Source organism: Uranotaenia lowii, chromosome 1 (assembly GCF_029784155.1).
Source record: "Uranotaenia lowii strain MFRU-FL chromosome 1, ASM2978415v1, whole genome shotgun sequence".
Classification (NCBI taxonomy): Eukaryota; Metazoa; Arthropoda; class Insecta; order Diptera; family Culicidae; genus Uranotaenia; species Uranotaenia lowii.
Genome location: NC_073691.1, coordinates 123,308,909 through 123,333,559, shown reverse-complemented (window position 1 = coordinate 123,333,559; position 24,651 = coordinate 123,308,909). Strand labels below are relative to the sequence as shown.

General features: G+C 37.6%; 3 protein-coding genes across 3 annotated transcripts in view; 1 reads left to right on the top strand and 2 right to left on the bottom strand.

Moving 5' to 3' along the window:
* Window positions 1–1,311: 1,311 nt before the first annotated feature.
* LOC129739365 (luciferin sulfotransferase) lies at window positions 1,312–2,801 on the bottom strand. The gene is made up of 2 exons (XM_055730773.1): window positions 2,277–2,801; window positions 1,312–2,222 (listed from the first exon to the last, which is right to left on the bottom strand). The coding sequence occupies exons 1-2, from the start codon at window positions 2,615–2,617 to the stop codon at window positions 1,583–1,585; spliced, it is 981 nt and encodes a 326-aa protein (XP_055586748.1). The 5' UTR covers window positions 2,618–2,801; the 3' UTR covers window positions 1,312–1,582.
* Window positions 2,802–11,250: 8,449 nt separating this feature from the next.
* LOC129739624 (protein fem-1 homolog C) lies at window positions 11,251–18,588 on the top strand. The gene is made up of 5 exons (XM_055731105.1): window positions 11,251–11,896; window positions 14,349–14,671; window positions 14,835–15,719; window positions 15,868–16,262; window positions 16,329–18,588. Exons 1-5 carry the CDS (start codon window positions 11,745–11,747, stop codon window positions 16,551–16,553), a joined length of 1,980 nt encoding a protein of 659 aa, XP_055587080.1. The 5' UTR covers window positions 11,251–11,744; the 3' UTR covers window positions 16,554–18,588.
* A 1,283-nt stretch (window positions 18,589–19,871) lies between these two features.
* Window positions 19,872–24,651, bottom strand: part of LOC129737884 (protein Skeletor, isoforms B/C) — a 6,487-nt gene continuing 1,707 nt past the window's right edge. The window contains exons 2-5 of the mRNA XM_055729048.1: window positions 21,950–22,210; window positions 21,541–21,888; window positions 20,549–21,482; window positions 19,872–20,482 (exon numbers count right to left, since the gene is read on the bottom strand). Coding sequence (XP_055585023.1) covers window positions 19,973–20,482; window positions 20,549–21,482; window positions 21,541–21,888; window positions 21,950–22,210 — 2,053 coding nt within the window. The 3' untranslated portion in view covers window positions 19,872–19,972. The remainder of the gene's footprint in view (window positions 20,483–20,548; window positions 21,483–21,540; window positions 21,889–21,949; window positions 22,211–24,651) is intronic.

Here is a 24,651-nt window from a genome sequence, read left to right as displayed (position 1 = left end):
ACCGAAATGCCATTAATCATAAAATTAAAGACCTTAAAATTTGAATTTCACATTTAGAATATGTTGTCCAGGCTACAAATATTCTAAATGGAAAGAAGTTGCGACTAATTTATGTCAGTTTTTGTATTTTTTGGAATTGAAACTCTTCATTTAAACTTTGTTTCATACGACGTAATAAAAGCTCATGCGAGATATATTGATTTCATCACACAATTTTAAAAGTCTGTAAAATCTTGGCAATCTTAGCAAAAATCTGTGTCTGACCAAGGTGTGAATATATAGGAGGTGTTACCGTATATCAAATTCCCGATTCAGCCATCCGGCTATTTCGGCTTTGCTAGTGCGGAGCTTATGGAGTTTGTTTACCAACAAACCACAGAAAGCTGAGCAAATAATCTTATATTTGTAACAAACTCATTGAGCGCCCCACTCAATCCTCGCCTACTTACTGTGAAAGTCGGAGGGTGTTTCAACAAAACTTGTGTCTGACTAATATCTGGATGAAGGGTCAAAAGTCTGTGTTTTACAGACAAATCTGGGCACCTGGCAACCCAGCCCGTAGCCACCTTTTTGGTGCAGAAGTAGACAAGTGGACACATCGTTCTATCCCCTAATGCCCTAATGAAACACTAGCTTGTGCCAAACCACTAAACTGCCATTATTGTTTTTTTTTAAGGCATATATGGCCGAGCGTGTGGTCGTCAAAATGCTGATAATTTTAAAGATGCACTTCTTCCAAGCTAATTAATTGATTTTTATTTTTCGAATTGGCATAAAATCTTGTTTGCAATTCGTTGCAAAACTTGATTTTTCCAGTACATGATTTAATTATACAACTCGGCAAGCCGGAGTAAATTTACAACTCGAGCTGAAAAAATCACTTTTTGCCACATGATGCATAAAAAATCTATTAGTTATTACGAAAATGTAGAATATTAACAGCTGTTCTGTTGAAAGAAGTTCTGTAAAATGTTATCCTTCCGAATCCACACTGATTGCACATATGCCTCTAAGCTGATGGCGAAACCAAAAAGCATTTGATTTCACGGTTGGATTTGTTGAAGGGTTAACTCATCAGGACAAGGTAACAAAAAAAACCTAATTACCTTCTTAAGTTCTGATTGCATTTTTATATTTCTCAACAATTTTGCAGGCGTTTACAGCTTCCATCAACAAGTTCGCCAATAATGCAACCGTTTGAAAAAAAAAGCCGCATCCGATTTGATTAACAGCTGTTAGAGAACGTATACCTAAATGCTGCGCTACCCTAAATAGCGTTGTTGCATTTTCGCTTTTTTTGTTTGTACAGGCACATTTTCTTTCCGTTTGGGTTGGCTTCAATTAGCAGTGCAGAAATCAATTACGTGTGGTTTAACTGTAGTTTTGATATAATGTTGGCCATCAGACGGCAACATGGATTTTGATGTTCGACAGCTTAGGTTTTTTTTTTGCTTTGATACTCAATTTTATCTGGTATTAACTGCTGGACTTTTGGAACAACTGATTTTTTTTCTTTGTTTGTTGTTTATATCAATTTATTACTTTTCAGTGTTATAAAAAATGGTTCACTTTTTGATACTTATCATTCATATTCAAACTCAAGTCCTTTTCCATTGAAATTTTTCTGAATCCAAGCATCGAATCTAGCGGACAAACTATCATCCATATAATTCTTCCAATCACCGATAGCGCCTTTCCGGATGAACTTAACTGCTGCTTGTCCATCGATTTGGGGCGAATTCTTGATTAATGGTTCCATATTGACAGCCGGATTTTTCTGCATCCTGTCGAACTGCAGATGGTCACACAACTTTTGCACTTCCGCATCCGTCAGCTCCCGGCCAAAGTTCATAAATTGAGAACAACGCCGAATCACCTGCGGCAGGTTCCGTTTCATATCTTCATACTTTAAGAAAAGGATATTGGGCTGATCTCGACGTTCCCAGAACGACAACATATGGGCCCACATTGGGCTAATCGGGGCATGATCATCCAGAAAAATATCACAAAACTCCTCAAAGCTTTTGTCCACCTGGTGGATTAGTTGACAGTAGTAGTAATACGATACGGCCAAATCCTTAGGATTTCGAGCTATGTAGATCATTTTTGGTCGAACCGTGTCCATCTGTTCTGGTAGAAGTTGCCAAGGTAGATGCGACTTCACGTATCGAGGACTTGCCAAATTATGCACGCATGTAACTGAGTTGATTTTCTCATGTTGGCTGAAATGAAATTATGATGCAAACTCAACCAAAATTCTGCAAGCTCATACTTACGTTACAAAGTCTGTCACACTAAGATCATCCTGGAAGATCGCAGACAACTCGAGCAGCGGTGTCCTCACCTGCTGGATATTCTTAGCACCCTCGTAGTCCAAGTCGTTTCCCAACAACCAAATCATCTCCTGAGCCCAGGTAGATCCAGTTCTCGGGTAGGACAACAGCCACACATCGTCCTTCCGAATATCCAGCTTCAGGATATCCTCACCAATCTCCTGAAACCGTACTGGCATAATCACAGAACCCGGATGTACCTCGACAAAGGCATCGGTTTTGTGGAAAAACCTTTCCAAACGTTCAGCTGCTACCGTTTGAACTTTCCTATATTCCAACTTCATCCTTCCAGAAACTTCTTTCAACCTCAGACCTATTGAGCGCCAATTCAAAATTCAAAGTCTGCAACTCTCACTTTCTTTCAGCAACGCCACTCGAAGCCAACTGAAAGCCGATGCACGTGTGCAAGCTTTTTGCCAATTGCATCTAAACTGGCACTTGCACTCGGGGCTTAGGTCGGAAAGTAGGAGGAAAAAACTAGTCGAAACCAGTCGATGGCTTTGGATTAGCTGTGAATCGGTACTTACTGCACTCCGGTACCATTTTCCTGTGGCATTTAGCCTCGGAAACGAAGAAAGTGCCTAACTTTAACACCCCTCCACAGTAATGCTCAAATTGAATCTGGGTTCTGAATGTATCTACCACTTCATAGTAATTGGCCCGTGCTCAAACAAAAATTTGGTATGTGATGATAATGCTTCTAATAAATTAAACTCGCTAATAAATCTTGCATTTCATCTAACTTTCTATCCCTCTATAAAATTTCATAATCTTAGTCTTAGTCTTAATAAAAAGGACATCAGTTTTCATAGATAAGGCCGTAAAATTAATTAACAAACATAACATACGGTGAATAATCTCTTCATAGATTTCTGTAGTCTGAATTCTGAATCTGAATCTTCATTCTGAATCTGAATTCTGAATCTGAATTCTGAATCTGAATTCTGAATCTGAATTCTGAATTCTGAATTCTGAATCGGAATTCTGAATCTGAATTCTGAATCTGAGTTCTGAATCTGAATTCTGAATCTGAATTCTGAATCTGAATTCTGAATCTGAATTCTGAATCTGAATTCTGAATCTGAATTTTGAATCTGAATTTTGAATCTGAATTCTGAATCTGAGTTCTGAATCTGAATTCTGAATCTGAATTCTGAATCTGAATTCTTAATTCTGAATTTGAGTTCTGAATTCTGAATCTGAGTTCCGAATTCTGAATCTGAATTCAGAATCTTAATTCTGTATCTGAATCTGAAACCCAAAACTTAGTTTTAGAAATGATTTCTGGTTTTACATAGTCTGTATTCTAAAGCTATATAGGTAAAGAATATCTTTAACAAAAATTTCTTAGTGGGAGTTTCAAATAAAATTTACGAATTTTATTAACTGTTGAAGGTAAAATACTTCAAAAACTAAATTTGATTGTCAATGCTTTATCAAATATGGAAAGAAAATAATATGTTTGTTTAATTTGCCAGTGTGGCAGCGCCTGTAACGTCTACCGGGTTTTGTTTGCTGTAATTTACTGTGTGCTGAAATCACTCCGTGCGCGTCATGAGCAACTGTTACACGATGATGATTAAAACTGCAACCAACAATGGTGTCTGTTAAAACGTTGCTTTATGTTCTCAGCTGAGTGATTTCAACAATTTTGATGATATGATATACACCGATGAACAACAGTATGCATTTATATCACCTGGTCATGTTTTAGAGTAAGCTTGCCAAATTGCCCGGATTTTTCCGGGTTTGCCCTTATAATTAATACAAAACTTGGGATAAATCCAGTCCGGAACCGTTGCCCGGAAAAAAAGCCGGATTGCGCCCTGATTTTTTTACTTAATTCGCCAAAATCAAACTTAAAAAACAATTTCGTTGTATTTTTTTTATTTTATGCACTCAAAACATTTTTTTAGCAAGTTTTATAAAAATAATCATGTAAGGTTTTTTAAAGCCTAAATACAGCTAGAATCTGCTAATCAGTTTTATAAAAAAAAAATTTTACATGTTTTTATTCTTGATTTTTCGTGAGAAATTTTTGAATTTTGACCAAATTTGCCCAGATTTTTGGTCAAAAATTTTAAAATTCATTGGTCGGATTTTGACAGTTTTTATATAAAATAGCCCGGGCTTGTCCGGCATGAATACGTGTGGTAAAAATTCTGGCAACCTTATTTTAAGATTGTATTCCAAAAGCCCGAAAACATTTACCCCAGAATTACATATACCCGAAATCAAACCCCAGAACGAACCATTCCCCCCAGGGTGAATGACCACGAAGGTTAAAATCCGCTTCAAACAAATAAAAATAGAATAGATAAAATAGAACCATTCCCTAAAAATGTTCCCAGAATGGACCATTTCCCAGATATTTTTCCCAAGAATGGAACATTTCCTATACAGTATACTGTATACAGTACAAATTTGAAATAAAACCATTATTAGGGAGCTTCCCTCTGCTTTGTGCCGTCGCCTTGGTTGGAAAAGAATAATATTGTGAGAACCAAATTTTTGTGGAAAAATAATGTTTTTTCAATTTTTCAGATTCCAGTTTGGTTTAACATAATAAATTTTCTGGAAAATGGTAATTCTTGCAAAAAAAATTCTGGGAACTGGATCATTCTGGCGAAAAATTTTCTGGAAAATGGATCATTCTGGTAAAGAAAAAATCAGGGAAATGAATCATTTTAGCGAAAAAAATTCTGAGGAATGATTCATCTGGGAAAAAAACTCCGAGAAGTGTTTTTTCTGGGGATTGAAATTCTGGGGATTTTTTTATTCTGTTTGCTGTTTTCGGAGAAATGGAGTACAACTTTATTTTAGAGGCAGCTGAGCAACATCTATTTCATATGGAAAATATTAGGTATCACTTTAGCACGGGTCACATACAATTTCCGATTTCTCATTGAGAAATTATCGTACAAAATTGGTAAAAATATGTTTTTGTAGGGTTTTTAATAAACTATTAGGAAAAAATACAAAGAATACATTTTGGTGGATTTTTTAACTTTTCGTCGAATACCTCCCATCAAACCCTGATAAAACCGGGCAATCTGGCAACCTTAAGCTAGCATGAACAACTGCCAATTTAAAGAAACCACACTGAACCCAAATTCACTCTTAAAATACACATGATTTTTCACTTAAAATCAAGGATACAGTGATTTTCTTCCATTCAAGTGCGACATATACATTTCACATGGCAGTCACTTAAATTTCAAGTGAATTCATCCACATTCACTTCAGTCGTCACTTGAATTTGAAGTGAGAAAAAATATTCACTTCCCCATCACTTGAATTTCAAGTGAATGTCGGGTTGTAAATGTGTTTATTTTCAGAGTTCAAAATGGCAAATTCTAAAGAGCAGCGTTTAAAGCTTAAAGCTTAAGTTAAACGTGATGTAAGTAAAAAGTTATTTAAAGGTGTTATCATGTTTCAGCTTGTGGGTTGAACTGGACAGATTTTCTGGTTTGCAGCAGGGAAGATTTAGAAGTCGCACTATCCGCAATAACCGATCTGCCTTATTGGGATTACAATGGAATTTTCCAATCAATAAATTTATGGCGAAAGCGTAATGTAAGTATTTGAAATCGAAGGTGTGTTCTATAAATGTTCTTTTATTTAAAAACGCGAGAAATAATAAACTAGAAACTTACTTGAAATTCAGATAAATTTCACTCGAACGTCATAGTGTAATTCACTTGACCGGTCACTATAAGTGAATTCACTTGACCCATCACTTAAAATTCAAATGAAATTACGTATGGCGAGAATTTACTACAGATGTCACTTATTTTTGAAGTGAAAATTATTTTGCGTGCAGTTGAAACTTTGAAACCGATTTTTACCTACGATTGAACGAAGCTAATATGTGGAATTCTCGAAGAAAAGTGCGACAACTTGCGATTCATTGAACAGTGCTACACCCAAAATAATAAAGAAATTAAATATACGGGATTTTTCACGTAAACTGAGCTTTTGATGCATCCCATCGATTCTACGTGTGCTTTGTAGTAGCTACTGTTTTTCTGTATAACTGACACATGAATTTCACGTAAAGTCTAAGTAGATGAATTGATATTAGTTTTCTGCAGTTTTCTCACGGGTGTAGTAGCAAATTCTGATTGGAAAATCGAATTGCTAGTCAGCAAACTTGATTTTTTGTAGTGAAAAAGCGGCAGCGGATAATCGATAAAGTCGGAGGTCGAATGGCGAATGCAAATTCCGGTAAATTCAATTAGTTTTTGGATCGATAGCTGAATTTATATCGTCATATGCTTCTTATTTTTATCTAGGCTAGAAATATAAGAAAAAGAAGGAGCATCATTGGAAACCTTCCCGCATAAATCAGTATTATACATTAACGATTTCAATTATCTTCTTCCCAAGACACACGAAAGATTAGCTTTATAGTTTTGGATTATTAATGTACGATTAAGCTAGTCTTTTTTTCATGACATGGAATCGTTAGGACGCACTTTACGATACAGCGAACGGGTCGTTAAGTAGAGTAACCATTCATTCTTTTTGCTTTTTTTTTTATTCAAATCCTAGCTAAAAAATAGATGTTATCGTTATTTTATCTTTATTTGCACGTTTTGCTGACGCTACAGCTGATCTTTCAAACATCTTTTTACTATTAAGAATAATAAAAAGGTACCTTACACTGCAAATTTTTGCCTCGATTTCCAGCAAAAAAAATTGCTGGAAACGTTCAGCAATCCAAATTTTTGCTGGAAACCAGCAATCGGTTTTCTAATTGCTGGATTTTTCAGCAATCGGTTGTGTTCTTGTCATTTTTGCTGAAAAATCAGTAATCGGTTTTCAAATTGCTGGACTTTCCAGCAATTGATCTAGTTTGCTGGAAAATCAGCAATCGAGTTGTCACATTATGGAGTCTGTTTGTTTTTGTACGCTGAAGCAAGGTGAGACTTTATTTTACGAATTTTGGTTGGATTAATATAATTATTTTCATTTTCCTCTATATTCTAGCAACCAGACACAAGTCAAGGGTGAGTTTTTATTGGACAGATTTCATAAAAGATACTAATCAGAACTCTTTTCTCAGGTAGCGAATGATCAACACTCTGGCACAAAGCTGCCACCCCAGAGCCGGTGTTGGAAAATTTAAAAAAAAAAAGTTCTTGAAAATAAACAAAACATAATTTAAAAATAGAATAAACCAATTCTTTTTCATTGCTCTTATATGCACAGCCAGTATTCAATATTTAATTTAGAATTGAAATATAAATTTGGTACTAAATACAGCCGGTTGTTTTGAAAGAAATAGCTGGTTTCCAGCAATCTGGATTGCTGATTTTCCAGCAATTTGAATTGCTGGAAACCAGCATTAACGTTTGCTGTTTTTTCCAGCAATTTAAATTGCTGGAAATTTTGCTGGAAAGTCAGCGGGACAAAAACCAGCAAAATTTTGCTGGTTTCCAGCAAAAAAAAATTTTCTGTGTACACACAAAACTTTCGAGGCCGGAAATTAGCAAAATTTTGCTCAAATTTGACCAGCTAAAATCTTAGCAATCAATTTAGCAATTTTTTCGAACTAAAACTTTAGCAAACGAGAGACAAATTTAGCCGCCGCAATTTTTGCTCACTTTTCTAGCAAAAACCGGAGGAAAAGATCGCCCCGGACCTGAAATTTCAATATTTATTGTTTTTCTTTGCAATTTCTTAGGGAATGTTAGATTATTGAAAAGAATACAAAAAATAAGTTTACTTTCAATTGATTTTTCTCTTTATTTCGACACTTCATGGAACTTATTTAGTTCCGATCCTGGGAACGCGAAATGCCAAGCGATCGACACCGGGGTTGTTCCGGACGCACCGCATTGAAATTCCAGCTTTGTCCCTTTCGATTTTCGGACTGTTGCAATTAAAACCCGGAACCCCACCGGCAGCAGCAACCTAATAGTAAAAAACATAAATTAAAATTACGGAAAACATTTTACACTTCTTGATCGACTCTTACCTGTTTGCATCCACTATCGATTTGGCTACCAATTTGTCGTGAACTTAGCCACCAAAAGAACCGCCAGCATCGAATTTCCGGAACGGCACTGAATCCCGTCAGTTTTTTTTTTGTCTCTACCGGCAGCGGCTGCTATCTAGAAATAAGGCGGCTAGAAAACTTTCGTTTTACTAAAATCGAGCAAGATAAACTTTCTGATTACTAAAATCAAGTAAATTGTGCTTTTTGCTAACTCAAAAGTAAAAAAACATTTTTGCTAACGGAAAGTAACAGCGAATTTTTGCTAAGTGGAGCCTCGAAAGTTTTGTGTGTACCTTCTATCTTTCATTAATTATATTAGGATCAAATTAAAACATAAGGAATTTTATTACAACTGTTTATTTTTTAAACATTTTTAAATCATATTGTTCACATATAACAGACACGAAGTTTCACGTTTCCGAGCAGCCGAGCGCTTCTGCCAGGTTTTGATATCCAGCTGCAATTCCCTCGCTTTCTCCTTCGGGAGCCGCCCTAACATTTTTTGTCCGCTCCACACAGCAATTTTTTTTTGCTGGAAACCAGTAAAATTTTGCTGGTTTTTGTCCCGCTGACTTTCCAGCAAAATTTCCAGCAATTTAAATTGCTGGAAAAAACAGCAAACGTTAATGCTGGTTTCCAGCAATTCAAATTGCTGGAAAATCAGCAATCCAGATTGCTGGAAAATCAGCAATCCAGATTGCTGGAAACCAGCTATTTCTTTCAGAACATTCGGCTGTATTTGGTATCAAATTTATATTTCAATTCGAAATTAAAATTGGGATACTGGATGTGGTATGACAAGAAATAAATAACAATTATTTTCTTCCATTTTTCATTTATGTATTTATTCCCGAAATCACAATAATTTTCTAATATACAAACACCGGGGTGTTAATCATACGCCACCTGAAATAGAGTTTTGATTAGTATTTTTCGTGAAATATCTACCTATCTTTTAAATACCCACCCTTGGCTTGATGTCTGGTTGCTAGAAAATAGAAGAAAATAAGAATAATTGTATTAATTTTATCAAAGTTCGTGAAATAAAATCTCACCTTGTTTCAGCGTACGAAAACAAACACTCCAATTTGACAATTCGATTGCTGATTTTCCAGCAAACTAGATCAATTGCTGGAAAGTCCAGCAATTTGAAAACCGATTGCTGATTTTTCAGCAAAAATGACAAGAACACAACCAAATGCTGAAAAATCCAGCAATTCGAAAACAGATTGCTGGTTTCCAGCAAAAATTTGGATTGCTGAACGTTTCCAGCAATTTCTTTTGCTGGAAATCGTGGCAAAAATTTACAGTGCATGATTCAAGAGACGCCTTTCACTGCCGCTCTTTTGCCTTTTTCTTTTCTCGAACATCCAGCAACGTATCTTCCACCTTTGCCCAAGACGTCAGGCCTGAGACACCCGTCTACCTGCGCCTGAAATAAAATAATTCTATTTGAGAAAAAAAAAATAGTTATTATTAACAAATAGTCGGTGTACTCACCCTCGCACAACCGGAATCGGCGCTGTCGGCTACTGATCCCTTGCTACGTCGGAACCGGTGTTATTGCCTATCCGATGCACCAACAAAGGGTAATTTTTGCGAGAACTGTGCCGGGAGATGATTTTTTCCGGCACAAATGGGGCCACGTGTGTTTTGACAGCAGAAAAATTTGGGGCGCGTTGCTAAAATAATTAAATTTATTGCATGATGATTAACTTTATCTTTCAGGAACAATATTTTATCTTATCGGTGCGTTGCAAAATTACTCATTTAGTTTCTTGGAAGATTAAACGTATCTTTTAGAAATAGTTTTTACTCGTTTCTAGCGAAGGCGCATTAGCAATGACCCAAAAAAAATTCTAACTATCAATATAATCAGAACCGAATAATTCGAAAGATTCACAGTATGGTTTTTCGCTATGCGGGTTAGCACCGTAATTAAAATGGAAAGACGATTCCAGTCTGGAAGATTACGGAGATGTCGGTGATGAAGGCAGTCAAACGTTTCCGGATGGAATTTCGTCTTGCCCCGTTCCCCCAGTAAAGAAATTACCGGAACCAATATGGGTTATGTCCATTATGGCAACAGAAAACAGTCGCGTCATCCTCACAAGGTAAACTATTTATTATTTGAAAAATGTATTTTTATTATTAAATATGTTTCAATTTCCACAGGATTTTACAAAACTCGCTAGCAGAGAGATCCCGGAATTGTTTTTCTAAAAATAAATAAAGTTAAGTGACAGTGAAAATGTGTGTGAAAATGTGACGACAGTGAGCAAGAAATAAAATAAATTTAATTTACGATAAAATTTAAATTGTTTTCATTTTTATTTACCATAATTAAAAAACGAAAAAAAAGAATAATAGGAAAGATCAAAACATCATTCCTATACTAAACACATTTCCCGCAGCTTTCGTCATCACATCGCGTTGAACTCACTAAAAATTCACGTAAGTTGTACGTGATGTTCACCAAGAAAAATTCCTATTAGGGGAGCGTTCACTTATTTTATTCGTACAAGTTACGTGAAAATCAATTGGATAAAAATTATGTAGTTTTTCACGTAGCAGCTACGTGCAGATTATTTTGGGTGTATGAAAAAAAGAAGACAAAAAAGGTCTGCCTGGCAACCGTTGAAATTTAACGAGAAAGAGAGAGAAATATGACTTGAGCTGAAGGAGCTGAAGAGGGTCTGAAAGCGAACTGTCCCACACATTCCCAACGAATAACACTGCACACGCATGCTTGTGGGATGAAAAGTTAGGTTAAGAGATTTTCTTCCGTATCCATACTTATCTTATTAGTGTGAGTAACACCATTCTAGGAAAACACAAATCGAACTTTCTCTGAGAGTGAGCGCGTGAAAACGAATATGCGACGGGCACGAGAGTAAGAGAGATAGAGTACCTTCACTTTGACAGTTCGGTGGAAAAGCGCAAGCATCTCGCGGATTATATAGCACAAAACAACAAAATCTAGTTTTCCTCTTGATTGTTTGCTGGTGGTTAGCTAGCAGATATTGAAATTCGCAGTGAAGGAAAATTGAAAACTGAACCAAATCGCGACTATTGGTTCCTGTACAGAAAAGTGCTGTCCGTTTGGGGAATCGTGTTATTGTCCGCGTGAATGTGCCCTTGAAAGTGGCGGTCCGAAACAGTTCCGGTTGTTGGCGTTGGAGGCGGTTCAATTTCGTATGATAGCGTTCGATTCAATTAGTATCCATTGACGTTCGCTACCACTAACAGCAACAGCCCCAGGGCTGTCCGATTTGGGTTGCATTCGATTGTTTACGGGAAAAATCTGTGGGTGGCGTTTTTTTTGTTTAGATCAGTGTCTTCGCAGCAGAGAAAAAATCGGAATACACCTGTCTGCTTCGCTGCCCCCGTCGTCATCATCGGATTGCATGCTGGCGTCGACCATGGGAAAGTACACGCATAGTTCCCATCTCGGGAACCACCGGAACTTGGAGCAGCTCAGCAATGATTTAATCCAGGAGTGCAAAATGTGTACCGAGCACAATCGGCTCTCCAAAGTTCTCAGGGACCGACTCGAAGGGTAAGCGCCATTTTTTCAGGAGGAATGTATGGTTTTAGAGGGAGATCGCCATCGTGTTCAACGAACGAGGATCTTTTTACCGTAATAACTGTAAACATATTTATGTCTTAAAACCTTGGTACAAAAATATTTCAATGGCAAAACGTTTTTCCAATGGGTGCCAACGTTTACAAAAACATTCCACAGCGCCTATTAAAATAGTCGCAGATATATTCTATACTATTTTGACACTCAAGGTCGGTTTCGTAATCGATTTTCCTCGGGAAAGTCCGAGATGAGCGGAACACAACTACAGCCGACATTATAATTGGCGCCTCATGTATCCCCTTTTCATGTGCATAAATGCATATCTGGCAGCAGCCAGTTGCAAAAAAAACTACATTGATAAGCCCTGTGGGCATGGGACGCTCATCAGAAACTAGCTACTGATGGCTGGGTTTGTTACCTGCTCTATAGTTAGTTAGATGATGTTGTTGTTACTGTTCACAGTTGGTAGGAGATGATGCTTTAGCGAACAGCGAATGAAAATTTATGCTACATTTCATTCACCATTGAATTCCTACCTCTATGAATCATCCATGCCAGCAATAAGTACCCTGCATGTGTTGTACTCGTTGTACTATTCTGCGCTTGATGATGATGATGAAGTAAATGTTCTATTGAAATTACTGTTATGTTATTAGCTTGCTTGTTGTTCTTGACCAATTTTTGGCAACTAATCACTCGAAGAACATTATAAAAACTTCGAAAGTAAGTGTCTTAGATTTACCAAAAATTCAAATAAATAATTATCGAATCCCATCATTAAAAAACTTGCAAAGTTTAATTTTATTAAGCAACTAGCTGACTCGATTTACTTTGATACACTTTCCGAAAAAAATATAAAATGTGTAAATATTAATATTTAGATTTCAAATACCTTTACCTTAAATTGGTAGGTACCTAATTCTAAAGCTAACAAATTTAAACCTTTTTTTTGGCATCAACCGACAGTTTGAGCTGTTTATAGTACTGGGACAGGATGTAAAATTACTTAGATTGTTTTCTAGATTTGATCAAGTGCATTTATGACATTTATGACACGGATGCCACAAAGATGATCAAGTGCCACTAAAAAAACTTAAAAAAAATTAATTTATTAATTCTACCCCTGCAAACTTAAATCTATTTGACATTTTATACTTGCTCATACACTTGGATTTGTTTCAAATACTTAATAATCTTATTTCGTTTTGGTTATTGTTATTCAGTACAAAGCTAATGTTGTTCGAAAATTCAAAACTGTTCCCTAATGTCTTCATAATCCTTTATTTATACGCCTGTTCCCAAAAGCTTCCTAACTACTCTATCACATTCACATAAATCAGGGACACACTTTATGGCTTATCAGGTATTAGGTTGTCAAGCTGTGCTTCGGAAATTAGGCACATTTCCATCTCAGCATGCAAGATATGAACTGTATCGAAGGAAGATCCAGCAGTCGACCGATAGAGCTCGATTTGCTGGAAGCTATTTTCGTCACGTTCTTCGTTGTACTGAAGCGGAAATAGCGGATTCAATTCAAGGTCAAGAAGCTGAAGCAACTGTCCAATTACTTTTGGAACCAGAACGTCCGTCCCCTTTGATGTCAGTGGCATTTTGTTATCAAAACGTCATTGTGGTACTAAAATGTCAGTTCGGAAATAATTTCTTTCTTCCTTTGCTATCTCACCTTTTTCTAATACTTTCAATCACCTTCGAAAATTTGATAATTTTCAAATACGAAGATGTATCAAGACGAACTCAAAATATTCGATTTGACATATTTTAAACATTATTTTAGAAACTAGTTCCAAAATATTTGTTCAGCATCCCTCAAATAATACCTATGGTTTTTTAAAGTCATTATTGTTTTAGTTCTTAATAGAAATTTGTCTATTAGTTTTGATGTAAATCACCAATTCTGGCATAGTTAGTTGACCTATGTTTTTACTGTTAAAATTTTGGCATTTAATGGGTTCAATTAAGTCAACTGTATCTTGAGGCTGATCAAACCATGCTTCGAATTTCTGCTAGGAAAGCAATGATGAATTCTATTGTAATCGTATTAGAAAACCTTGTTATAAAATGTTTTGCAAATAAAAATAATGTACCTTTCGGGAAAAGACAATTTGCGTTGGTTTTTCGTAAAGAGTTTGTATCTCTGATGACGAGAAACATGAAACCAACGAAGGTTTTCAGCAAGAATACCATCTCTACGAAAGCTATCATTTGGTTTCGAAAAATCAAGACATCTTCAAAAAGTTTAGTTTTTGGCCACGTGGTCCTCATTTCCGCACGTTCGCCGAATCATCCAACTTCGTATCGGGAATCGAAAATATATAGGATAGCAGCGTTGCACGTTTTTGAAACAACAACACGTTTAACCAATGAATGACCATAACCATTTTCTTTGCTCTGTCTTTTGCTATAGTTTACCGCGACACCTCCGCAAAGAGGTTGTCAAACGAACCCGGGAGGGTTGCGCTCCCTTGTTCATCGCTTGTCGCCGGGGCAATGTCGAGATCACCGAGTATCTTGTTACGGTTTGCGATGCCAACAACGAGCAGCGGGGTCTATACGAGGTGTCGGAAGACCGTTCCGTGCACTGTGTCACGCCGCTCTGGTGTGCGTGTGTAGCCGGCAAACTGGCCGTAGTGAAATGCCTGGTGCGGCTGGGTTCCAACATCAATGCCCTCTCGGACACCGGCTCGACACCGCTGCGAAGTGCCTGCTTCATGACCCACATCGATATCGGTAAGTGGCTACTAAATTTGGTTTGTTTTCGGCGCTGGCCATCGGAGCGTGTCACTTGCCCGGCAGTGAATGGAATTCATCTTTTTATTTATTTATTATTTCAGTTTAGCGATTGTAAGGTTAGATGTGACGATTTGATTGAGTTTTTTTGTTTGTTTTATAGTTCAATATTTGGTGGAGAATGGAGCAGATATACGGAAGCCAAATTACAATGGTGGTACCTGCCTTATTAATTCTGTGCAGTCGGTGCAGCTGTGCAATTATTTGATAAGCAAAGGCGCCGATGTCAATGCGAGAGACATACAAGACAAAACAGCGCTGCATTATGCTATCCAGGAGCACCGTTTGGAAACGGCACAACTCTTGCTAGAACATGGGGCTGATCCATTTGCAAAAAGTCGCTACGGCGACGACGCTCTGCAAACAGCCTGCCTCAAAGGCGCTCACCAAATATTTGATTATCTCAAAAATCGCATAAACTACTCCTCGGAACGTCTTGCAGATGCACACGAACTTATCGGTTCCACATTCATCGATGATCATAACGAAACGCGGGTTGCCATCCTTCACTGGCGATTAGCATATCACATCCGTTTGCGAGGTTTTACCTACATTCGCAAAAGGCCTGAGGTGCCATCCCGGCCGGCCTACGGATATGCCGAAGAATTCTCCACCATGGCTGAGCTGGACAACATCGCAGCAGATGTTGATGCCATGCGAATGCAAAGCTTGCTAATCTACGAACGCATCCTGGGAATCGGCCACAAAGATACGCTGTTTCGACTCATGTTCCGGGGCGCTTCCTACGCCGATTCTCTGCGATTCCAGCGATGCATCGATCTGTGGCTGCTTGCCTTGCAGATTCGAGTACAGAAGTATTCGATTCTCTATTCGGACACCTGTCTGACGGCCCAGGCTATCGTGCGCCTAATGTTGGACCTGTTAGATAAGTACATCGACGTGATGCCGAACGAATTCGTCGACCAGGGAATGCCTCGCTTCGAAGATGTCTACGCCGTGTTTCAGGTGCTAACTTCCAACATTGATGGTAAGTTTTCGTACAAAATGCAAATGACTTTTTTCTGTAAAATACTTATGCTTCAACCGATAGGTTTTCTATCGAAAATGAAAGAAACCGAAACACCAGAAATTTAAAAATGAAGACTTTAACCCTCTTTTAATTTTGCTTTGTTTAGAGGCTCGTCAACTGCTCAATATCCGACCGGTGCACCGGAAGCAACAGGAAAACTTCGACCGCATTCTCAAGTGCTTGACGCATTTAATGTATCTGCTCCTGGCTACGGCCAAAACCGAAGATGAACGTGAACTGATTAACAGCTCCGTGCGACCTCTGTTACGAAGCAACATTCGCAGTTCTATCACCAACGATACCTTACTGCACCTGTCGGTCTCGCGACTCAACGTCATCAAAAGTGGATATTTCACCGACGACAGCAGTCTGAGGGTGATCTTCCCGAACCTGAACGTCGCCAAGCTGTTGCTAGAATGTGGCGCCCACGTTAATGCCAAGAACGAAAGCAAATCAACACCGCTGCTGATCGCGTCAATGCCGTACAATTACGAACGTGAAGTAAGATTTTCAAAACAATACCCTTTTACAGAGATCTAATTTTAATTTCTATACAAATGTCAACAGCTGGTTCACACGTTGCTGGAATACGGTGCGCACCTGGATCAACCCAATAAAAACGACGACCGCCCGATGGCACTGATATCCATCAACCCGGTTAACGATATTCCACTGGTAAACTACATAACGCTCAAGTGTCTCTGCTCCACGGTGATTACGAAATTCGGTATTCCGTACCGGAACCAGATACCACGCACCCTGGAAGATTTTGTCCGGTGGCACGAACCGTAATAGCGATGCAGCGAAATCTTGCTTCCCTTCTTCTCATATTGGCGCCAAGAGTTATCTTTGTTGTCGTAAATCAGCACTCGGATTTCAGGCAAAGTTGTGAGTGTTCTTCGACTGTTCGCTGCCTTCCATTTCTAGATAAAATTTTGTCTTAATATTTACCGCTCGCTAAGAATACCTGAGTTTCACATTTAAAACATTATTTTAAATGCTGTTTTCAATACGTTTTAGAAATGCCTGTAAAGAGTATCATCTTAAGTATTTTAATCGTTGTAATGTCCCGATTGCTTTGAAATCTGCATATTTTTTTTTGAAAGGTATTAGAAAATTGAATTACTATTCGTATTTTCTTGGAAGATATTTGTCGAGGGACAGAAAATAGTTTGATATGTTTTTATTGGTTCAAATTTTTATACACTCACGCATTAAAAAGGTGGAACTCATGCAGCAATTCATTGGGATTATCGTTAATTTTATCAAATGAATATACAATAAATTCATGGAAGCAATCGAGAGAACTTAAGATGTTCAGTTTCTATGCTAATGAAAATCTACGTTCCACAGTCGTGCAGAATGGTCAGATAAAAATGGATAGTATTTTTGTACGTTCAGTGCGTACATCGAAACAAAATGAGGAGTATTATCGAAAAATATGTTTTTTATTACTCGCTTAAGTTTAACTCTGCCTGAAAACAACAATTTTGCTTGGACTATCAACACTGACTGTACTGACTGGACACTCGATTTCATTTGTTAGATATTTTTTCCAGCAGTACGCAATATCGATTCTAGAGTGTGCATCGATCGCTTTTGATGAAATGCTAGCCCTGTTGTAAAGTGCCAACCAACTTTCAAAGATAAATACTCAATTTCGACGATACAATCGGGCTAAACAGGTGATTTTTTTCTACAGGGCATTTTTTTGTCAAACTTTGCAGGTTCGCAATACCTACGGTAGGTGGCAAAAATAGCCGGAAAATTATCGGATTTTTGTTCTAAGTGTCATGTCAGTGTCATTGCTATAAAATTTAATTTCAATAAGTTGAAAAAAAAAACAAAAATAATCATCTGATGTAACCATTGACTGTTACTCAGTTGGAAACGCTTTCAACAAATTCGACATTTTTGTGACTATCTACCATTAATCGAAAAAGCATGATTTATTGTGTTTTGTTCCACAAAAAACCGTTGGTTGCCTGAGACGAATAGAAAAAATGAATGGCAAGTCTTCTCATTACATCATCCATGAATCAGGTTTGATGCGCATGTTTTTTAATACTGAGTATTTAATTAAATTCAACCATTAACTCAGTGTCGAAAACCAATTTTTTAAACAGTGCAAAACGTAGAAAATGATGGAAAAGCAATTTTAGAAATGCAACAAAAGCAATTGGTTCGGCAGTTTTGAACGTGATTGATGTAGCATTTTAGATTTCAACAGGACAAGAAAATAGTTCCACTGAAATAGTTTAAAGCCAAGTGAAGCCACAAAGTTGCGCAAATGTGTCCAATAGAAATTCGATGTCTGTATATCCGTCTAGTAGCCAGTCGGGTAGCTCAAGCTTAACTAATAAACTATAGAGTGAATGGATGATCTTCTACAATAAATCTCAACTATGCACTACCTACTATAGTAAAAATTGAAAACAAAAATAGACTGGTACATACACGCGTATTGTAATGAACACCCGTAAGGAATAATAACAATGTCATAACTTATTCGTAAGCTAGAAAAAACTAAGCAAACATGCGCAACTGCGAATAGACAACAACCCCAAATAAATTAGAGCAACAATCCCCACTATATAGAATATCGAATATTAACCAAAAATGATAGAACGTGAGTATTTATTAAACCCTACAAAATACATACAACTATTAATGGATCATCCGTTTGACAAGCCATTGTACAACATTGGTGCGAAATTAAAAAAGACTACTCAATAAAATAAACTCCAAACGACACATAAATTCTGTCGAATTAAAAACAAAAATAAATCAATACCAGCATAATGATATCTACAAAACTGGTTGTGAACTTATTTGTTTCATTTTTTTTTTTCAAAGTTTTATCTTGAATATCAGCGAAGAATGTTCGACGTCATCTTCAATTAATGCCAGTTAAGATTTTCGGCAATAGTCCTGATCCGATTGTTTAGGCTACAAGACGCAACCACGAGCTTATGGTTCTGCCGTTTTTCGATGTCCATCTCGATTGTAGTTCGCTGCAGATCTCGTTAACATCTCGCCGCAGCGTATATCCAATCCATTTCCACATACACTTGCAGATTTCGATGTTGATGACACGGACGACACTCACGTTTAAGATCCATGCAGCTGTTGAAAATCGAGCATTTTTCAATCACTGAGGGTTAACGAAAATGATATTTTCCAGTTTTGTGAAATGACTCTGAGCCTTTATACTTTATATCTTCAAAGCACAATCCCTTGAGGAACAGTCTCTTTTTTTCCTTTTCCAAGCATATAAAAAAGAAGTGTTGTGAGGCAGACTTTGTTTGAGTCGGTCTCACTTGATTCGAGCGAAATCTTTAAAAAGAAAATCAATGGATGCATCTTAATCAAAGATAGACCAATATCACGCAATTTAACCGTTGAAAATTATTTGATCTGAACTACTAATGCACTTTTCTTCTCTTTATTTCTTTTCTCTATTTTATTTTTGTTTTCGTTACGTATCAATCCACCGCATGCGGAGCCAAAGTCGAACGATGACAGGAAAAATGTGAACCCAAATTGCAGAGGCCGAAGGATACAACACCGGATAAAACGATGAACCAACCGGAAAGTGACACCCCAAACCAACCGAAGCAGCCAAATCCAGCAAGGCAACCAACAAGGAGATGGATTCTTGTATTCGGGTGAGAACGTTCCTTTATTCATTTAATTATTTCGGTCACATTTATTGCAAAAAAAATTAACGAAAAAGTGCAATTGCCAAATCTGCTTAGAATGATCAACCTTAGAGCTCCATCGAGGGAACGATTTTTTTTACTTCTTATGGCTAAATTTTAACACGTGTGTTCGATTAGTTTGATTAAAAATAATAACATAATCTATCCTGGTATTGCGCCTTTTACACGCTCGGGATTTAGCGCAACGTCTTGGATGATTTCCGATGAAGCCCTCATCCTACAGTTAATCGAATGACTTGGAACATGTTGCGGCAAGAAATCGCATTTGACAGATTCCCTCCTTTTTTCTCGCGATTGTCGAAAGCATATTCATTTCTAATATTTAACTACAATTTTGGCGCTCGAAGGTCAGTCGGTCAGTCATCATTTAGAAAAGAACATCAAAATATAATTGTTAGTAACATCTTTTATATGAACTGACAATACAATACACGCTTCTGCAAAACTACGATCACACTAAACGCTACCACAGCGAACCCGCTATCTCTTTCAACAAATCTCAGAAAACAGTCGTCGGGAAATGGACACTGCCATCATTATCACCGTACTCCCTATCAGCAGTCTTAAGTTCCCTTGCATTCGGTCGGTGCCACTTCGCGCTGAATTACTATAACTGTCGACGATATGAATCTTCCAGCCCATGTTGGCGTGCGTGAAACTGTTATAGTACACCACATCCGGCCAACTCGAATTCGGTGTGATTTCCAGAATAGCTGGATCGCCAGAATCGCAGCTCCACCGTAGCGTCCGATTGAACTTCTTGAAGGTGGCGAAGTTGTCGTCCAACCGGCGATCCTGACCGTCCGGATGTCGGGCCAGGCATAGAGGTCCAGCAGCAGTAGGTTTTGGGCGACCTCGACGAGTAAACTCTACCCCAGCCAAAACTCTAATTTCGCTCTGCTTTGCGTCCGAAAGACGATCGAAACCCCCGCGAGGTTCATCTGTTATGACTAGCGGGTGATAGAACTCCGGCGAATGAGGGTTGTTGCCTCCGCGAACCTGTGGAGAAATTGAATTTTGGTTATAACATTTGTCACATAACCTTTCAAGCCGTTATTATCGTACCTTGAACGAATAGGTCAAACCCCGACGTAGCCACAGCTCAGGCACCATAAAACCATTAATGTACCATGCAAGCCCATTGGATACATGTCCGGTGATACCCTGGTAAGCCCGTTTGCCACCAGCGGGACCGAGTGTTGCCGAAAATGAACGAATCGATCGATCGAATATCTGCGTACGCTCCCAAACATCCTTCAGGTTGACTTCCGATCGAGTAAAACTGAAGCAGTCATTCACCGGTTCCGAGGTGTTGAACGACATCACAATGTCCCGCTTAGGGTAAACATCGTGATAGGTAGGTTCGTTGTTGGAATCCAGTCGTCCCATCGCCCAGATCATGTACATAGGGCGATCTAGCAGGAATTCTTTATCCCCATTGTCCGGCGAAATCAACATGCGCCTGAAAGTGATCGTGTTGATTCCGTTTTCTCGCCCGAATGTATGTAGCTGAAAGCTATCCTGTCCACCAACCACGTCATCCCTGCAAACACCTTTATTTTGTCCGAGGACTTGGACACAAGGTGCCAATGATGTTATGTTGTAATCTACAGCATATCCCTGGTGCCCTTCGATGAAAGCAACTACGACATCAGCGCCTTGCATTTGACTTTTTGTATCCGATCCGCTAATTCCAAAGGCCATATATTCATCCTGCTTCACGTTTCCGGCCAATTGAATAGTGACCTGCGGCCCGAATACCTCCCAGGAAACCCGATAATCTTTGTGAAGTTGACGACAGTTTGGCAACGATTCGGCATGCGGTGTGACCTTAACCAAGGATGGCGGGACGTTGAGGTCATCCGAAATCAGAATCGATCCACAATCTTCTTTGGTTTCTACGTCGTACACCGAAAACCAATCGATATCGAAGATTGTCATGTCCCCTGGCAACTCAAGCGTGATCGTTTCCTTATCGTAGGCTCTTATCGGGTCCAAACTGTCGAAACAACAATATGAGTCAATAATTATTCAATCTAACGATAAAAAGAACTTACTATCCCATCTCATCGGGCACCTTGCTACCCTTGGACGAAGGAGACGGTCCAACGCCAACCCAAAACTGCACCTGCTTCCCTTTGCCGTCGTAGTTGAACTCAGTAATACGGATCGTTTTGGAATCCATGATGTCGATTCCTTCGCTACTCACCGCATGGCTGTTGCGGGATAGACTTCCCGCTTTCTGCGTTACCGGAGGTTCAAAATCTTCCGGTATATACACATCAGCAAAGTTGTTCTGCGAATTCAGATCGTACACGGCCAACCACTTGACTTCAGTGATTTTTTTGTTGTCCGGCAGTCGCAGCGTGAAGTCTTTGTTGAAGTACCGTTCTAGGATGTTGGTTCTGTAACGAAAAGTAGGAGTTCATAAAAGCTACAAACCAAATCGTTGGCTTCGTTACTCACTTGCCGTACTCATTCGGCACTATGAACCCTTGCGGTCCGGGGCGGTTGCTGGCGCCGGACCAGAAGAACGTGTCGACTCCATTGCCGTCGTAGTTGAAACCCGTCACCAGGAAGGTGTATTCGTCCACCGCGTACACATCGCCGGATGCTTGATGGTGGTAGGAGTTGAATTTCCCTATATACTTACCTCGGTAAGGACCGTCCTCCGGTTTTTGAGCATCTATAAATGAAAAACTTTCGATTAATTCATTTAATTCGTACCTATGGGGTTATAGAACAAAATGTTTTTTAATAAGCATAAAAGTTCAAGCTGGTCGAATACCAGCGTTAAAAATAAAATGTTTATTTCACCTATATCTTGTGACTATCAAAATGTATATTTTCATTCATCACTTTTTGATCCAGCTAATAAGGCTGGAACAAATATCAATTTCTTCTTTTGTCATAAATAAAGTTTGAAGTATTTCATTAAATTTCGAAGAAAAAATCCAATATTTCAAGACCAAAAAACAAATACTGGAAGATGGGAGTTGTTTCACATTTTATATTCTAGATGTTATTCAAATTTTCGTTCAAAAATTACTTAATTTATAGGTTTTGTGCAATGATATAGTATGCAATTTTGTTTCATACAAGTTTTCGTGCAATTTATACCAATTTATTTGTTTTTCCCATTATAAAGATGTTGATTAGACCTTAGATTTGAAATTTTAATGATAAAAATCATATATTTATTCTATTTAACCTGTTATTTAAGGGTAGCGGCATTTTACAAACATGATGGGGGCTACAAAAACACTATCTTATTCCACTTTCCCATCATTATGAAACCTACATAAAAGCTTAAATTTGTTTTACTTCTAAGGTTCATTTGAATAAGAAACAAAAACCACCAATTTTTTTGTTTTGAGCTTCTTTACGTATAACTTAAAAGTCAAAATATTACATCAAAAGGTATCAAAACCTTGTATGAATTTTTGAATTTTTTGGAGTTGGTTGATTCATAAAATTCTTTCTTGCCTTTATGTTCAAAGCGTATCACCCTCAAAATTCATTGATTAGATATGTTGTCTTGTCAGCCATGTCGTCAAACGCCCGTAGGCGCATTTAACCCGATAGGCCCATTTAGGAAACCTTTCCCCAACATTTTTCTAGCATGATTTAATATTTTGTTTGTTTCGATTATAATCGTTTTACCAATCTTTATGGCATTCGCGACTTCATATCTACGTTGCAGTTGATGGACAGTTATTAAAAAAAACTTATCGCTCGAACTCACGTACATCGGCTTAGGAGGCTACTGACTTGCCAACTGAGCTATATTCTGGGTGGCCAGCGCACCGGGAACTGAAATAAGCACCGGGAATTTGAAATAAAAACCGAAATTCATATATTTGGATAAGAATTTCAGAATCTGAAATTATTTTCGATTTGAATTCAACATTCAGGTAGAAAAACCAAATGTAGAGATCGGATTGAAATTTCTATTATTTATTCAAAAGTCCAACTCAAAAAGTAAATGAAGAATTCATATTCAGAATTCTTTTTTAAGATTAAGATTTTTTATTCAGAAATCACGCTAAAATTTGAAATTTACAACCTGAGATTAAGATTGAAATGCAATTTTCAAATAAATATACATCTTCAAAATCAGAATCTGTTTAGAGAATTTCTGTGGAAAAGATAAACTTTTGAAAAACAAATCAACTTATGCAACTAAAATTAACCTAGATTTTTAAGTTGGAAACTTAGAATAGAAATCAAAAATAAAAATTCTTTTTTCAAATTACACAGGTGAAAACACTTTAGATTCTTATATTTGTAATGCTGTTTTAGGAAATTTGTGGGTCCTGAATACGAAATATTTCAATCATCTTTTCTTAGTGATATGTCGCTTGATAATTGTTAAGCTAAAAAACCCTCAGGGCCAAAGGGCAAAAATGTTCGCTTTTGAGTTAATAACGCCAATCGATTCTTCATATTTAAAGCTATATTTTGTGATTTTTCCAGATTTTATTTACATATTTTAACATTAAAACAAAAGTACTCATTTTTGAAAATATACGGAAAATAACCCAACATCATAACTTAAGCGTGTGTTCTTTAAATTAGCTTTTATGCACTTATACTCCTTCGGATAGAAGGGCCTTATATGAAAATCGAAATCGATTTCTATCAACTTATGATGCCCTCAAGAATTCAAATGATTCCTAGAGGTTGTAGATTTAATAAAACAAAGCCTTCCTTTCTTAATCAAGAAAACCGATTAAAAATCTGGAATTTGATTATGGACATCCGTTGGCAACCCTGTATATTACAAGCCCGATTTAAATTTTCGATAATGAACTCTGAACTAGAGTTTGTTGAAAAGATAACCCAAACATATACCTATTTTGTAGAATAGAAAAAGATAAACCGCAAAAGTTCAATGTCTTCCGCATTGTTTTATGAGTTCACTCCGACCGTTGATACTTTTTCGGCTTAAAATTGTCGGTTCAAACTGTTAGCTTTTTTCCGATGTATGATTCCCACCCATAAAGATAATAGATAGTTTTTTGAGTCCTAAAACAGAACTGTTTAGCAATAGCTAAAGAATGGAACGATAAAAAAACATTACTGCTTATGATAGGTATCCATCCGAAGTTGAAGTGTCTATTTCACTTTTTTCTTACATTAGGTTGACGGGCGTATGAGTTTCGGAT

Excerpts from the sequence above, each read along its gene's own strand:
- LOC129739365 (XM_055730773.1), bottom strand. The coding sequence starts at position 2,617 with ATGAAGTTGGAATATAGGAAAGTTCAAACGGTAGCAGCTGAACGTTTG. Across the intron at positions 2,223-2,276 it reads AGTGTGACAGACTTTGTAAC|CCAACATGAGAAAATCAACT; the intron begins GTAAGTATGAGC and ends ATTTCATTTCAG.
- LOC129739624 (XM_055731105.1), top strand. The coding sequence starts at position 11,745 with ATGCTGGCGTCGACCATGGGAAAGTACACGCATAGTTCCCATCTCGGG. Across the intron at positions 11,897-14,348 it reads CTCAGGGACCGACTCGAAGG|TTTACCGCGACACCTCCGCA; the intron begins GTAAGCGCCATT and ends CTTTTGCTATAG. Across the intron at positions 15,720-15,867 it reads GCTAACTTCCAACATTGATG|AGGCTCGTCAACTGCTCAAT; the intron begins GTAAGTTTTCGT and ends TGCTTTGTTTAG.